Genomic DNA, 17,197 nt, shown 5'->3' with positions numbered 1-17,197 from the left:
CCGGGGCCAGGGCCATCAGGAAGCTATTGCAGATAGCCCAGATAGCAGCAGGGAGCGGCAGTGAGGGGGATGTGGGGCTGGGGCTGGCTCACAGGATTCCTAGTGCAAGTTAAAACCCGGAGCTGGTCTCTGGGCCAAAGTACAGAGCTGGAGACAGGAAAAATGGAATAAAAACCCGAAACAACAAAATTGAGGAGGCAAAAACCCATGGGTTTGAGCAACCTGGTCTAGTGGAAGGTGTCCCTGCCTGTCACAGCGTGGTTGGACCTGTGTGAGCTTTAAGGTCCCTTCCAACCCAAACCATGCTATGATAAAACATGTCCAGCTGGAACCGGGCCTGATTTATCCAGGGAATCCATTGTCTTTCCTTCCCTCTCCCTTTTCCTATTTCTTGCCATGGAGATATTAGTTATTAAACGCATATCATAGATGGTAACAAATCCACATCGCCCTGGTCACAATGCATAGCTCCACACTGCCTGGACCACCCTTCCTACCCCAAAACCTGAGAAAATCCCCTCTTGGCTTTTCCTTACCATCCTGTCAGCCTCTCCACAAGATGCTACTGGAACAAGTGGGTCTCCAGCTGCTCCTGGACCGGGGACAAGGAGCGATCCTGGCCGGTACAAGGCTGGCAGAGCTTGGTCCTGCCCTGGGGGTCAACAAGGAGCTTCCCTCCAGGCTGGAAGGATAATGAATAACCTTGGAATTTGCCTGATTCCTTGGGGGAGGAGAGGGGCTGAGCCTTTCGCTGCTGGCTGGCAAAGCGGGATCCGGACATGGATTTGAACCTGGGGTCTCGTGTCCTGCGAATTGAGGGGTTTGGGGAGAAGCTGCTTCCCCTTTGGGGGTCCTGGCCTTAGAGCAGCTCTCCTGAACTTGCTGCCTTCTCATTGGGCAAGCAGGGCAAAGGGGGGAATAGGGAAAAGGTTTGGGGGGACCCAAAAGTGGAAGGGGATGGGCTTCAGGCAGTGAGGGATGCAATGGTCTCACTGCACTGCATCACCATGTGCAAAACAGGCACTGGGCGTCTTTGCTCCCTGCTTTGCAAGGAGCAGGATGCTCCACACCTTGCACGCCTGCCTTGCACCCCAGATTTGCTCTGCGGTCCCACTGGGAGCAGAGTGGAGGACAGGATCCACCCGGGTGGTGGGTCTCAGCTGAAGGACGGGCAAGGAGCCGCGCTTTGCAGGAGCTCTGCAGCGCTCCGTGGCTGTGCTTTGGTGATAAGCAAACCCTTCCCCATCCCTCATTAGCGAAGGGATGATAACGATTTTTCTGAGCTGGCTACACAGGCAAGGTGACCTCAGGGAGCACTGCTACAGGTCCTGATCAGGCAGTGGTACTGGGCAGGGAAGCAGTGCTGCAGGCGGCTGCCTTCATATGGCCATGGACGCTCTTGGAGACCCAACCTCAGCAGCACAATCACAAAGCAAGGAGAGGAAATTGCTTCTTAATTACAGAGCAGGAGCTATGTAGACTGTGAAGGACTCCCCAGCATCTCCAGCAGCTTTTGCCATGGGTGTTCCCATCCAGCTTCAAAGCCCCTTGACCTCCTGACCATCCTGAAACCCTTCTGGGTCTGCAATGCAGCACATTAATGAATAATCCCCCAGCACACCTTCAAGCCCCGACAGACGACAAGGGGACCAGCTGACTGGGGTCAGACAGTGCTGTGGCTGCCCAGCTAACAGCTCCTGGTCTAAGCGCTGTGCAAAGGTCACCAAAACCTCCAAAAAACACCCCTCAAGGGGTTATTGATTAACAGTGAGGGGTGCAGGGGATGCAAGCGGGGAGAGCACAACTCACTCCCACAACCTTGGCCTCCGCCAGCTCCCGGCTGCATCCAGGAGGGATGTCACAGCTCAGCTAATTACAGCTGAACAGCAGGGAATAATTCAAAGGATGAAAGAAAACAAAACAGTGGCGTTTTGCCAGGTGTTGGAGCTGTTTGTGAATTTATTTGTGAATCAGTGAAATTTTGGTAGGATAAAGGATGGAGTGATCTGTCCTGGATGGACCCAGGGAGCAAATGTAGCATCCAGACTGGTGATGGATTCAGTCCCCCAAGTTCATCATGGGGATCAGGAGACCAGTGGTCACCTCGTGTAAATCCTGTGGTGTAAATGCGGGGCTGGAGCACCTCTGCTAGAGAGACAGGTTGAGCGAGCTGGGCTTGTTCAGCCTGGAGAAGAGAAGGCTCCAGGGAGACCTTAGAGCAGCTTCCAGTGCCTAAAGGAGCCGTAAGAAAGCTGGAGAGGGGCTTTTGACAAGGGCCTGTAGGGACAAGATGAGGGGGAATGGCTTTAACCTGACAGAGGGGAGATTGAGATGAGATCTTAGGAAGAAGTTCTTCCCTGTGGGGCTAGTGAGGCCCTGGCACAGGTTGCCCTGAGAAGCTGTGGCTGCCCCATCCCTGGCAGTGTTCAAGGCCAGGTTGGACGGGGCTTGGAGCAGCCTGGTCTAGTGGAAGGTGTCCCTGCCTGTGGCAGGGGGCTGGAGCTGGATGAGCTTTGAGGTCCCTTCCAACCCAAACCATTCTGTGATTCTGTGATTTTGTCATAAATCAGGGGAACATGATGCCAGTGAATGCTTTGACTGGATTTGCTTGGCCAGGGCATGAGGTTTGCACATGGCTGGCAGGGTTCAAGTCCCCAACATGGGCAAGGTGATGCAGGGTTACAGGTGACTGTGGCTTGGTTGGGGTTCACCAACACAGCCCAAACGCAGATGGAAGATGGGAGAGGTCCCTCTCTGTACCCTCACTGGCACCTCTGCAGCTCCTGGGGCTGAGCTGGCCCAGCAGCTGGATCGTGATGGGATTTCCTGCTGCTACCCTGCACTGTCACATCTGCACCAGAAATGGCCAATGTACCCCCAGCCTGCAGTGCATTACCAGTTGCCGTGCATTCCCAAATGGCAGAGCACCCGCAGACCACACAGCCTGGGTGCTGGAGGGGTGGACACACGAGGCTCTGCCTCCCAGACAGCGCAGGAGTGTGGAGATGGGGTTTGCTCAAACATTTGGCTTCCCCACTCTCTCCTACCCTCTGGGGTTGCTCCTCCCCAGAGCCACCTCTACCTGGGGGCTCCCAGAGCTGCTTCCCTACAGCAATGGGGAAACTGAGGTAGCAGTGAAGCTGTTTGACTGCCTGATCTCGAGAGCTATTCAAGCATTGTCTCAGGTCAGGCAGAAATCAGGTGGGGCTTTTCTTGGTCTCCTTTCTTCTCTGTTTAAAAATAAAACAGTTGAAATTTAATTATGGGAAGCTTTTATTCTTTATTTCTCAATCTCCAAGGGCCTTTTTTCCTCTTTTCTCTTTTACAAGTAAATTGCTTCCTTTCTGAAACAACCTCTGGAGGAGGGGAGGACAGGACTGGAGATGGAGCCTGTATTGGAGCAAGGAGATAGTATCCCTTAATCCTGACCACTCAGCACACGCAGAACCCCACTGTGTCTTCCCTCCAGCTTGGCATCCCTGCTGCCAGCACCTGTGTGTGCCTTGCAGTCTTTGAGGGTGAAGGAAAACAGCTCATTTCCAGGAGTTTTTGGGTCCAAGGGCTGAGCGGAGCTGGTCACATTGTGCCACCCTCCTGCTGGGGTTGGTTTGGGTCGCCTGTGGTTGTTGACGCTGCAGTTTGAGCTCTGGCTTGAACCATGCAAAGGACTGTTGGCCCCAGAGGGACCTTTGCCCTTAGCACCCAGCAAACACGGTGGTTCCAGTCCCAGCAGGGATGAAATATTAACCCAGCATTCCCAAGGCAGAGCTGGAGCAGTCCCAGAGTCCAGGGATGGGCTGGGTTGAAGTTTAATCGGGTGCCATCAAGCTTGGTGGGTGCCAGCAACCCACGGCTGGGTGCAATCCTGCCCCCCTGCACCCAAACCCTGTGGGGCAGGGGAGACCAGCAGTGTGGGTTTTCCAGCCCATCCACTGCAAGCACGGGGCAGGGTCACCTCTGCTTGTGCCCTGCACCCCCTGTGTGCACCCTGTGTGTGTGAACGCTGCACCCCAACACCTGCATCATGAACCCTGTGTGTATGCCCTGCACCTTTGTTCACTTTACACCTTGAACTCTGCTGCTCTCACCCTGCAATCTGGATGTACACCCTGCATGCCTGTACCTGCACCTTGCACCCCATAAGTGCACCCTCACCTTGTGCATGCCATCCAGCAGCCATTTCCCAGTGGAGACTCGTTGCAGCCATTGCAGAGGCCCCAGTGGGGCAGAGGGGCAGAAGGAACCCTGTCATGTCCATCGCTGCCACACTGTTGAGCACAGAGCGAGGAAGGAGGATGCTCATTGCAATAGCTGCGCCAGAATAGGAGATCTGGGGGGTTGAGCTGTGCATCACCTTGTGAGCACCCCGCAAGCAGCTTTGCACACCCAGCCTCATGATGGTCCTGGACACATCAAGTGCTGGCGCTGTCATCCAGGTGGTCAGGACCAGAACATCACAGCTGGAGAAGATGATGGACCTGGAGGCTGGAGCCTTAATGCAGCTTCCAGTGCCTGAAGGGGACAACAAGAAATCTGGAGAGGGGCTTTTGACAAGGGCCTGTGGGGACAGGACAAGGGGGAATGGCTTTAACCTGACAGAGGGGAGATTGAGATGAGATCTTAGGCAGAAGTTGTTCCCTATGAGGGTGGTGAGGCCCTGGCACAGGTTGGCCAGAGAAGCTGTGGCTGCCCCATCCCTGGCAGTGTTCAAGGCCAGGTTGAATGGGGCTTGGAGCAACCTGGTCTAGCGCAAGGTGGCCCTGCCCATGGCAGGGGATTGAAACTGGATGAGCTTTAAGGTCCCTTCCAACCCAAACCATTCCATGGTGCTGCTGGCCAGGATGGCTCCAGGCTGGGTTTCTGTTTCTCTTCAAGCATCTCTTAAAAAATAAGCCCAGCCTTTTGTGAGCAGCCCTGGGAGCTCCAGCAGCTGCCCCTAACTCCAGGGCTTGGGGAGATCCTTTCTTCCCAGGGTCTGCTGCTGGGATCCATGGTTTGAAACTCACCCTGAGGTTTTCCAGACATTTTCTTCTTTCTTTTCACATCAAAGAGTTGTGAAAGCACTGGGATAGGACCACTGCGCATCCTGCAGCTGGAGACCACATCCACCCCGGGCAGGGGTTTGCCAGTACGAGCTCCCCAGCATCGCGAGGGATGCTGATCCCAGAGAGATCTCCCTCTGCTGCGCCTGAGACCACTCTGAGGAGCTTCAAGCTGTGAAAAGAAACAGCCTGGAGGAGCTTGTTCTGGAGACGGATTTATTTCTTCATCTCAGACTCCATCCGTTGTGCCAGGGCTGGCCCCGCGGGTGCTGTGAGCAGCTGGTGCCACTGCTCAGTTTATGGCTGGAGAATTTCTCCTGGGAATAAACCCTACAGGAGATGGAGTGAGGTCCCAGAGGAAACTGGGGAGGGATTTTGCATCTCTTCCGATGGTGTTCGTGTTGCTCTGGCCTTGTCTTCCCAGAATCAAAGCCCATGTCTGCTTTGGCTCAGGTGATTCCTGGGTCCTAGCTCTGCAGGTGATGGGATGTCTGCGGCCCAACCAGTCACCCTGGGCCACCTCCATCCCTTCAGTCTGTATGGGCATCAATCAGAGTTTGCTGAACGTGCTGAGGCTGTGTGCACCCAAGGCCATGTAGATTCCAGGATGGAAGGTGTGGAGTGAGGCCACAAGCTCCCATCGGGACAGAGGGCATAGAACCTCCGCACATGCATGGGGCGCTGGGGATGCAGACAGCAGTGGGGCTGAGGACACAGCCAGCCAGGATCAGGATGGGGACTGGAAAAGTCAGTCTAGGCTGCAGGATGAGGGGCATGGAGCTGGCATGGGAATGTGGGGAGGGGGCTGCTGGAGCAGTGTACAGCGATAGCGTGGTGTGCAAGGAGGGAAAGGGGCTTGGGAGCGACCTGCAGGTGCCCTCCTCCCCACATCATTCCCAGGAGCAGGGTAGAAACATGTAGGTGAGGGTCCTGCCAGGGGCTGGGCACAGGGGCCTGGCAGGAGCCTGCAGACACCTATTAAAGCCACTAACCCAGATGCTGGTGCCATGGGAGAGCAGCTCTGGCAGCTCCCGCCTGGTTTTCCAGGCAGGGCTCAGGGCGGTGCCTGGCCACAGCTCCCGGCTGCCCAGGGATGATGCTCTTGGATCTCATATACCATTAGCAGAGCCCAAAGCAGCTCCAAAACCAGCTTCTGAGACTGCCTCCCCTGCCAGGAGACCAGAGAGGACAACAGCCAGAGTCTGGGATAACTCCAGACTGGAGGGAGCGGGTTTAAACCTCTTGCTGCCCACCCAGGGGCTGGGTTTAATCCTCTCCCCCCACCCTAAAATCCACAGAGCTCCTTTTTCAGGGATGGATCCAGCTGTAAAACATTCCCGTGGGCTTGCTGGCAGAACAGGGACGGGCTGGGAGGAGGGATGCAGACAGGCAAACCGCAAAGCCCCAGCTGAAAATAGCTGAGGGCTGGGGAGAATTTTGGGAGGGAAATACCAAGCATGTTTGCCCAAATCCTTATGCCGTCCTGGATGTGTGCTTATAACGGCTGTTGAGGCCAGGAGAAGGGCTGCAAGCACAGGGGAAGGTGGCTGCAGGCAGTGGCTGGGCCCTGACACCACAGAGATGGGCCCCAGGTTGGAGCGGAAGAGGCAGGGAGATGCTGCATGAACCTGCACCCAAGGACCATGGAGGAGAGCTGAGGTGCTCTGGTCACTTTGTGCTTTATTTGTCAATGTTACAAGGCAGAAGGTGATTTCTAAGGCAGAATTCATGATTATCAGTGCATTAAAACCTCCCCACCACATTAAAACCCCAGACACAAAGGGGATGATCCATTCAAACCCCTGTGCAAGGGAAGCCCCAGGGCTGGGGTGATGGGGCAGCCCCAACACAGCCCCTACCATGGCACAAGGATGGGTCCAGCCCCAAACCATCTCCCAACACCACCATAAGAGCTCACAGGGTTCCTTTTAGGGGCAATGCTTTGTGCCACCCTCCTCCCAGCCCTGGCTCACCCATCACTTCCACCCATTGACCCCCCAACAATACCTAAAGGCAAAAATCCAATCATAAAGGTAAAAATCCAACCCTAAAGGCAAAATCAGCCCAGGGAGGAGAGAAGGCACAGGGCAGGGCTCACAGCCTGGAGATACTGGGAAGCGGGGGATCCGGAGGGAGCCCCTCCAGCCACTCCACCAGGATCCTGTTCAGCACTGCCGGCCTAGGGGGATGGCACAGAGATGCAGTAGGATTCAGCATTCCCAGGGACACAGGGGGGCCCAGCTCCAATGGAGTGGGGCTGTGCTTGCCCGCTGTGGTACCTTTCCATCTGCGTCCAATGCCCGCACTCCTCAATGTGCTCCCGGCGCAGCTGCGGGATCTTGGGAGGGACGGATGAGAGGGGAGAGGGGTTGGTTTGTGCCAGGATTGGGGTACCAGGAGCCCCCCCAAGGCTGTTGCTGTATCCCCAGCTCTTTATTTTGGCAAGAGCAAATTCCCCCCTAACCCTCCCCTATCAGCCTCGATCAAATGATGTCCCTGGGCCAAATCCAGCCCATCCCAGCATGATGGACCTGCCCCAGGGCTCTGCTGCAGTGGGATCTTATGGAAGCTGATCACAGGCACAGGCAGGGCTGGGGTGGGATGGGACTATTCTGACTTACCCACTCCTCCATGCCCTTGCTCATGCTGGGATGCAGCACCACGTCCTTCCCAGCTGTGACCATCAGCGCTGGCATCGTGATCTACAGGGGACACAGGTGCCAAGGTGGGGAAGGTGCTGGGTCTGCAAATGCCCCCGTGGGGCAGGATCAGTCCCCACCTTCCTGTCCCTGGCAGAGAGGGCCCAGCGCCAGTTGGGTCCTATGTTGCGGTACCAGTTCAAGGGGCCACTGCGAGAGAAGAGAATGGGATGGAGATGCTGAGACTCAGCTCCTGCAATCACCACCACAGGGAACGTCCCATTGCCCATGGTACAGGGAGTGCCTGAAAGGGTAAAGCAGCCTTCCCCCAGCAGCCTTGCACCTTCTTGGGGGTTATAAAGCAAGGCCAAGGTGGGTTTGGGTGTCCCCATTCTGCAGAAGGGGCATCACCCCAGCCCCACAGGCTCCTGCCCCTACCTGAAGCCGGACTTCTGGAAGCACTCGATGTAGTACTGCAGCTCAGGGCCATGCAGGATCTGGCTGGCAGGGGGGTTTTCTGGGAAGCCCACCAGCAGCCCCCCTGCAAGAAGAGGCACAGCACTGCATCCTTCACCCTACAGCATCCCCCTGCTGCAGCATCCCATCCCTTACCTCGCTCTTGGACCCGATGGAAGTCAAATGTGATGGGCAGACGGTCCTGTGGAGAGAGGGGACTGAGGGCAAGCAGGGAGAGACTGCACACAGGGAGGAAAAACCATCCTGGGGGGGCTCCCCATGGCTCTCACACTTGGGGCTCCTTGCTGGGAACCAGTGCTGAGCATCAATGCATCCCGAGGGATGCAGGAACCAAACACACAGCCCTGGGGTGCAGAGCTGGGAGCCAGCACCAAGCATCACTGCATCCAAAGGGATGGAGGAATAAGCTGTGCAGCCCTAGTCTGTGGGAGCTAGCACTGAGCATCACTGCATCTTAAGGGATGCAGGAAACAGTCACTCAGCCCTGGGCCATGGAGCTGGGAGCAGCCAGCAGCGATGGCAGAATGAGGCCGCTGGCAAGGCTCCCAGGGCACTGTTATTTTAAACCACAGAGGTTGTCACCCTGAAGCAAGACATTGACTTTTGCAGTGGTAAAGGAAGCGAGTGGTGCTTCGAGGGAGAGCAGGAGCCCCTGCCAGGCTGCCCAAGGACAGTCACCCACAAATTTGCTGCTCTCCAGGCTGGGCTGTCCCCTCCCAGGTCCTCTGAAGCCCTACTCAGGGTCAGCTGTGAGTCCTACAGAGGTATGGGTCCTGCACCGCTGCTTACAAGGATGCGCTCACTCTGGTCCCTACTGATGGCTGCCTGAATGCAGACTTTGCTGTGGACAGGCAGGAAAAGGATGGCAGACACAGGGCGGAGCATGCCTGAGGGCCACTGTGGAACACTGCAAAGCCATCCCTGAAGCTTTTTGACTCCTGGCATGGGCGAGGTGGAAGGGGAGAGGGTGCCACAGGCAGAGCCCCAACAAGGCTGGCAGGGCTTGGAGAGGACATCGGGCTGTGAAGCCCACTGCTCCCAACCTAGGTCCAACCTCAGTCCCATCCCTACCTCCCGGCGTGTGGAGCGGATCAGGACCTTCAGTGTTCGGCCGATGTCCCTCTCCAGCTCCGCTTCCGCAACACCCTGCACATGGAGCGGAAGCAGCTTGGCGGGTGATGCCACCCCCTCCCAGGGACCCAGACCACCCCAGGGTTGGATCCTGCTGCCCATGTGGGCTCACGTGGAGGCTGGGGATGGTTTCTATGCAGGGTCCAGCACGGGAACAAGGTCTGACAGGGGGACCACAAGCCACTTGCAGCTGGGGTGACAGTGAGAGCCCCACAGCATGGCACATTGGCTGTGGGGCAGGCGATGCCCATCCATGAGCTGGGGACCCCAACATGGGCACGACTCCATCCTGGGGGTGAGGTTAAGCCCCAAGAGAAGGGTGGAGGATAAAAACTATGGTCCTGCACTCACCGGCTCCTGGAAGTAGAACTGGTAATCAAAGGTGGGGATGCTTTTCATCTTCTCCATGATGTCCACAAGGGGGCTGGCAGGTCGGTACGGGGTGTTCAGTGAGGCCACAGCTCTGGAACATCACAGGGAGGACACAGAGTCAGGATCACCCCCGGATTCTGGGTGCCCAGCATGAGCCAGGGCTTTGCTCTGGGGATGGAACAGAGAGGGCAGGACCCAGGGCACTGTTAGGGACTGGGCAGGAGGTGTAGGACCAAACCTCAAGGAGCCACGCACACGGCACGGACCCACCTCACCCTCTCAGGGTAGAACAGAGCCATGTTCCAGACCACGGCACCACCCCAGTCATGGCCAACCAGCACGGTCTGCGGGATGCCCTGTGGGGAGGGGGTCCATGAGTGTGCCCCCAGAGCAGCACGCAGGGAGCACTTCCAATCTTCCCCAAAAGCAGCGCCCAACAGGCATCAGCAGGTAACAGAGGGGTTCTGCCTGCCTCTGAAGCAGCAAACCGAGCAGAAAACAGCAATATTTTCTCTTTTTTCCCCCATTTATTTTCCTTTCTTTTTTCCCCAAGGAAGCAGCATTACCTGATCCCCTGGCACGATTTACTCTGACTTAATCAAACATTTCAAGCACCTGTGCCCTCCAGAGGCAAGGGATTCATTATTATCCATGATGGAGGCTGTTCATCCCTTGGGATCACCTATATGGGTGTCCCCCTGCTGCTGTCACATGGGGAACATCATTTTATAATCATAGACAAATAAATCCGTGCCCTTCTGGGAAGCAGCTCACAGCATCCCTCTAGCCCGTGCGGATCCTGCCTGGAGCTCAGTGTTCCCCCTCCTCCATTCTATTTTCCTGACCCCTCTGGGCACTGACAAATGAATCCAATTAAACCTGCGCTCCCGACAATGGAGCAGCCGGTTCATAATTAGCTGTTATTTAGACGTGTAATTAAAATTCCCTCCCAGCAGACACGTCTCTGCTCGCTGCCGTCTGACAGCGCAAAATGCAGTGTGCAACCCCCCCTACAAGGGGGGAAGAGGGGTTGGGGGGGTCCCAGCATCTCCCACCACTGATATGGGGATGAGCAGGTCCCCCCCATGCTGATGGTTTTCATCCCACCATCACTGTCCTGGCCCCTGGAACGCTCTGCGCCTTCTGCATCCCAGATACGGGTTCAGGCATCACCATAGAACTTCATGAAGTCATTTATCCCCTAGGTTGTACCAGGGGAGGGGGAAGGAGCATCCCAGGGGGTAGAGGAGCAGGATAGGCCCTGATGATAGCGGAGGAGCAGGGAAACCCCAAGTCGCATACATTCACGATGCCATCACCTCCCATCTATCAAGCTCACCCTGAAGAAAAGCAAGCACCCATCCTCTTGTCAGGCTGCACATAATGGGCACCTTCCAATCCATTTTCCTTATTTCTAATCCAACATAAGGGTAATCCTCTAGCAAAGGGATGTGATTTATCCTCACATGCTCAGCACCAAACCACAGCTACAGTCCCTGCGATGCCTGGTTCCCTCCCACATTCCATCCCAGCTCCAGCACAAAACCACCACCACTATCCCCAACAAGGAGCCCTCAAGGGGCCTTTTTTCCTCCTTGTTTCTTGTTCTTAGCACTGTGGTTTTTGAAGGACTCATTCCCTTGGAAGCCATTCCGCAAGGAAAAAGCCCTGGAGGTGTTGACATCTGTGGGCTACTCCTTTACCTCTACACTTCACCTCTTTTAAAAGGCACAGAAATCAACCACATCCCCTTGCTGGGATGGGAATTAAACCTGGAGCTCCCAAACCCAAGTGAGATGACACCATAGTTGAGCCATGCCAAGGGGCAGTGATGGTCCCCCAGCCACCCCAGCCATGAGGGAGCTGCTATAGTCAAGGATGAAGGGGATGCAGCCCAGCATCCTTCTCCATGAGTATCTCACTGCCTAACCAACATTCTGCCAAGCCTCGGATGCCACCAGCCCATCTTCCCGTCATCAGCGAGGACACAAGGTCCAGGAAAAGGTGACACAGAGCTAGAGACCCTTCCAAGGACGGGTTCTCTCCACCGGCAATGGGTTGTATGAACATCCCCATCCCTAAAATCCCACCCACAGGGAACACAAAAGACAGGTCTTGGTGGTACCCCAAGAGCTCTGGACCAAAGTCACTGGGGATCTCAGCTGTCCCTGCATGGGAAGGAAGAAGTGAAGGGCAGCTGGGGAAACACACACCCAAACCTTGCCAAGGAGGGACCCATCATGGGGGGCTCCTCACCAGTTTGTCCAGGAAAACCACCAGGTCCTGGGGAAAGAAGGAGGGAAAGAGTCAGATCCTGTCTGGGATCACCACCCTCCACACCACGTTCTTCCTGCTTGCATCTCACCTTGCATATCTGCTCCTGGGAATACTCTTTTATATCTGCACAAAAGACATAATCACCATCATCTTAACATCCACACATCTCTAGGGATGTATTTGGCATCCCTCTGAGCTGCTGGGGCTGCAGGAGGAGCCAGCTTCCACCTCCCAGGAGAAGGCTCCTCCATCCTTCTCCTCCTGGGTCTTGGACTTGGGGTCAGCAGCTCCAGCCCCGTATAACCCCAACTCCCAACTCACCCAGTGGGGCTGTGGACTCCCCATAGCCCTTCATCTCCAGAGCAATCACCCTGAAGCCGGCATCGACCAAAGCTGGGATCTAGGAGGAAAAACAGCAGCCTCCAAAGGATGCCGAGACCCCACTCTCCCACTCGGGAACCCTAGGGGTGGTGACCACGCACCCCATCACCATCCCACCACCAGCCCCTGTGGTCCACCCTCCTCCCTGTCTCCTCCATCACCTGGAAGCGCCATGAGAGCCAGCACTCAGGGAAGCCATGGCAGAGGCAGATGACAGGGCCCTGCCCCATTTCCACGAAGTGCAGCTGGACACCATGCTGGAAGGGATGGAGAGCCCTCACCAGCTGCAGGTGGCACGGCTTCACCCCACGACCCTCCACTCAGTGCTGGTCACCAAGTGTGGGGGCCCGTCACCCCCTCCCAGAGCCACACAACCATGCTTTAGCCTCTGTGGTGGACAGACAAGACCTGAGTGATGCGGCAGCTCAACATCCCTGGCTGAGAGCAGCCCACACAGGAGGGACAATCCAACACACCACCCATTGGCTGGCACATCCTTGCACGGGGCTCAACACCCTTCCCAGGAAGCCTGGCACCCCCAAGCCGTTATCACCAAGGCAGTCCCCTCCACACTACCCGGATGGGCACATATCCGTGGGTCACACTGGATGGATCACACGCTGTTGGTAGCGGCTCTTGCTGGTTGAGAAGCTGTGGGGTGAGGAGCACAGGGTGAGCTCCTAAGCAGGCCTGGAGCCGCATGGGATATCCCCAACAACATGCGTGCAGGGACATCATAGAAACACAGAATGGTTTGGGTTGGAAGGGACTTTAAAGCTCATCCAGCTCCAACCCCTGCCATGGGCAGGGACACCTTCCACTAGACCAGGTTGCTCCAAGCCCCGTCCAACCTGGCCTTGAACACTGCCAGGGATGGGGCAGCCACAGCTTCTCTGGGCAACCTGTGCCAGGGCCTCATCACCCTCACAAGGAAGAAGCCTAAGCCCATCCCTCCCAGAGGATCCCCAGGAGAGCAGGGAACAGAGACCACCCCTACATGCCTGGACACCTGAGAGCTGCTCCAGCTCCTTCAGAACGGTCTCAGTGTCCCTGACGAGGACAGTGGCCATGCCCATCTCCCGGGCTGGCTTCAAGTTCTCCTCGATATCGTCCAGAAGGATGACCTGGAGATACACCACCAAGAGCAGGGATCAGCGCCCTGCAGAAGGGCTTGGCCAAGGACCGTGGGTGCTTGGAGGGACCCTCCGTGACCTGTTCTCGAGGTGGTCATACCTCCTGTGGCTTCGCCTGCAGTGCATCCAGGGCGTACGTGTAGATCTCAGGATCTGGCTTCTGCATCCCGAGCCGGCAGGACTCGACCACCAAGTCGAAGTGCCGGTGCAGCAGGTTCATCAGCGTGGCTGTGAAGAGCCGCCCGGCGCTGTCGTCCACCCAGTTGTTGGTGAGGACACAGGTCTTAAATCCTAGGGAGGTGCACAGAGGGGAGTGCTGGTTTTCCCACTGTGGCTCTCCAGAGAGTATTTGATGTCACCTCTCCTCCCCAGCCACCTCCTCATCCCAGATGTCCAGTTTGCAAGGCTCTGGCCAGATCAGAACACACCAGCAGGAGACCAAAGGATGCTCAGCAGGAGCTTACGCCCAGTTTGTACTTCCAGGAAAGCAAAGCTCAACCCTCCCAGTGCAAGTGGGATGTGAGCTGGAACTTGGGCACACTGAGATGCCAAGGACAGAGCTGATGTGAGGGTGCTGAGGCCCTGGCACAGGTTGCCCAGAGAAGCTGTGGCTGCCCTATCCCTGGAAGTGTTCAAGGCCAGGCTGGATGGGGCTTGGAGCAACCTGGTCTAGTGGAAGGTGTCCCTGCTCGTGGCAGGGGGTTGGAACTGGATGAGCTTTAAGGTCCCTTCCAACGCAAACCATCCTGTGATTATATGATTCCCTGATGGACCCCACAGTGCGTGGTGAAGAGCTACAGCACCCTGCTAATTGCTGCCTGGGTGCTAACACGTCTGATGGATTTAGTAGCAGGGCTCTTAGTATTTAATTAAAGGATGCTGAAGGGCTACATCAGGAGAGTGTGGGAATGATGATTAAGGACCAACCAGGTGGGACCGCCCAGGACCCTGTGGTGGAACCAACCAAGGACTCCCATGGCAGTTGCTTGGGAGGGAAGCAGCACCCTTAGTCCAGACCAAAAGCCCCCCAGCACCCACCATTCCTCTGCAGCACCCTCGCTGCCTGCAGGAGGGGGGCATTGACCGTCCCCTTGGCTGCCATCTCCTCGAAGGCTCGGGCAACAGAGAAGGTGTCTGGCAAGGTGATGCCCGAGGTGGCAGCGTGCTGCCTGCAGCCCTCTTCCATCTCGGAAAAGAGCTGGAAAAAATAACCAGTGTCATTCAACAGATCCCAATATATAAAGCACAGCCCATCCCGAAGCTTGCTCCCCTCGGCTCCTTCCCCATCGGAGCCACTGGTGATACTGCACAGCTGGTACCCGAGGGCTCACCTGGGACAGGGTGATCTGTCCCCTCATCATTTTGGCAGAAGGACTGTCAGAGCCACCAGCAAACATGACCTTCCGCAAGAAATTCCTGCCAGGCAAAGGAGAAGAAATCAGTGGGAGAAACCCCAATGCTGGGGGGATGCTGTGGTGCGCTATGGGGAGAGGGAAGCTCTGTGCCGGGGATACAGAGCTCCATCCTCCATCATCCCCCAGGACCGGAGCATCACTTCATTATGGGACCGGGAGACTGCTGCCCATTTATTTCTGCTGGCAGCTCAATTACTTGGCCCTGCAGATAGACGAGCAGGGAGCTTCGTCAGGGACAAAATATAGCAAATAATGCAAAGAGCAAGGTATTTTGTAAGCCGTAACTCAACGAAAACAATTTGCCCCTATCACAAGATGACAAGAGGCCTTCTCTGGCAGCAATAAAACAAGATTACATCGACTGCCTTTAGGACAAAGCTCCCTGAGTCGATCACAATGCAGCTGGTTAAAAATAAAGCAGCTTTACCTGTTCCGGCTGGATTGCTGTCACTTTTCTTTTTCATTTTTTTATATAAAGCGAAGCAAAAAGATGTTTGATGGCCGATAATCCGGGAATTTATTGCTCCATCAGCTCCAGCATTTAGTTACTTAATACTGTATTTTTCTGTCTGAACACCCACACGCTGCCAGGAAACCCTGCCGAGTTGGGGCACGCAATAGAACCTGATCAGCTACTGATTGGGAGCTTTTGGGATTACCAGCTCCCAGACAGCCCATATTAATGGGAGCAAAGGGTTCATTAGGACTCGAGAGGCTGTTTGGGACCTGTTGCGCTGGGGTTTGTCTGCTCCAGCTCGTGCACTGAGTTGTGTCAGGTCTCAGCACCAAGGCAGGGATGGGATTAATTAGTTATCCTGCTTAATTAATTACTAGTTGATCTTCTTATCGTTTCTGCTAACATCCCCTAAGGTGATTCCATCTCTCTGGGGGATAGTTTTAACTGCTGACCTGTGCCCCACATCCAGGACAGGACCTCACCCCAGCCTGCACCCCAGATCCAGAAAGGAGGTCCTCAGCCTGCACCCTATGTATACACAGGGACCCCAGCTTGCATCTGACGTCGAGGACAGGGGTCCCCCCAGCCTGCACCCCCCACCCAGCCCTGTCCTCCTGCTGTTGGGGCCCCAGTCGGGCGGCGGCCGCACACACAGTATTGTCTCGTCTCTACGTGTCTCCGGCCGAGCGCTGATCCACCGCAGCGCGGGCGGCCGAGTGCCAGCGGGCCGGGTCAGGCCGGGCCAGGCCGTACCTGGGCAAGGCGCAGTCCTGCTCGCAGGAGCCCAGGAAGTGCTGCAGGCCGGGCCCGAAGAGCACGCCGCCAAGGTCGAACAGCACGGCTCGCCGCGCCATGGCCTCCTCCCTGCTGCCGGCACCCGACTCGAACTCAGGGACACGCCGCCCCCTCCACCGCGAAGGCCCCTCTGCAGGTCCCGCCCCCGAGGCCTCGCCCCGCCCCCTGCGCCGGAGCCGCGCTGGGTCCTAGCGCCGCCACCACTGTGGGCATCCTCCTGGCCGCCCGGGACCCGTCGCAGGACACTCCTGCACGGGGATGTCCCTCTCCGTCCCACTAGCATCCTCCCGGTCCCGTGGGGCTGTGGGACCCCCGACCTGGCGGTGGCAACCCCGCTGCTGCCGTGGGTGCTCCCCTCTGCGCCCTCTCTCTGTCGCTGCTCAAGCGGGTTTTGTCCATAATCCCTTAACGGGGCCCCGGGGTCCCCCTCAGCACCCCAGGGTACAGCAGCACCCGCTGACCCAACCTGCCTGCACCCAGATCCCGAGCAGCCTAATGGGGCTGAGAGTGGGAAGGGGCGGGAGTGCACGCAGGCATACGTGCACACAGATGCACACACGCATGCCTGCATACATGCAGGAACGCATATATGCACACATGCACGTGTGCACACCCACATGCATGTACACATGTATGTACACATGCACACACAAAAAATGCATGCGCACAAGCATGCACATAAACACACACATGCAGTCATGTATGCAGACATGCATACACACCCTTGCCCATGCATGCACACACGTGTGCCTATGTGAAACACACATGTGCATGCTGAGCATGCACGCGCACCACCAGGCATGATGCGTGTGTGCTGTTAAGCATGCGTGCCTGTCTCCGAGCACACTGAGGCTGCGTGAGCACTGCCAGGCACGTGCGTGCACACATACCACATGCATGCACTGCTAAGCATGCGTGTGCACCACCAGGGAGCTGCGTGGGCACCCAGCACGTATGTGCACGCTCAGCACATGTCAGCGTGCCAAGCACATACGTGCACACACATGATCGCTGTCTGACCACCACCCCTGAACCCCCCGTAAAGGCAGCCCAAGGGGGAACATGAGACCCCCCCATG

At 56.6% G+C, this 17,197-nt stretch overlaps 1 protein-coding gene across 2 annotated transcripts; it reads right to left on the bottom strand.

Annotated features, from left to right (window-relative positions):
• Positions 1–6,747: 6,747 nt before the first annotated feature.
• On the bottom strand, positions 6,748–16,210 carry EPHX2 (epoxide hydrolase 2). Of its 2 annotated transcripts, XM_080616000.1 has the most exons (19): positions 16,078–16,210; positions 14,784–14,868; positions 14,491–14,650; positions 13,553–13,743; positions 13,321–13,443; positions 12,896–12,970; positions 12,481–12,576; positions 12,260–12,338; positions 12,027–12,061; positions 11,918–11,944; positions 9,932–10,017; positions 9,641–9,752; positions 9,230–9,304; positions 8,294–8,339; positions 8,120–8,222; positions 7,822–7,891; positions 7,664–7,744; positions 7,322–7,380; positions 6,748–7,221 (listed from the first exon to the last, which is right to left on the bottom strand). In XM_080616000.1, the coding sequence occupies exons 1-19, from the start codon at positions 16,176–16,178 to the stop codon at positions 7,137–7,139; spliced, it is 1,689 nt and encodes a 562-aa protein (XP_080472126.1). In that variant the 5' UTR covers positions 16,179–16,210; the 3' UTR covers positions 6,748–7,136. The 2 variants fall into 2 exon arrangements, with proteins under 2 accessions (XP_080472126.1, XP_080472125.1); XM_080615999.1 differs by having other exon boundaries at positions 7,130–7,380.
• Positions 16,211–17,197: the final 987 nt, after the last annotated feature.

This window comes from Psittacula echo (assembly GCF_963264785.1).
Source record: "Psittacula echo genome assembly, chromosome: 4".
NCBI classification, from domain to species: Eukaryota; Metazoa; Chordata; class Aves; order Psittaciformes; family Psittacidae; genus Psittacula; species Psittacula echo.
This window is presented reverse-complemented; position numbering and strand designations above follow the sequence as displayed.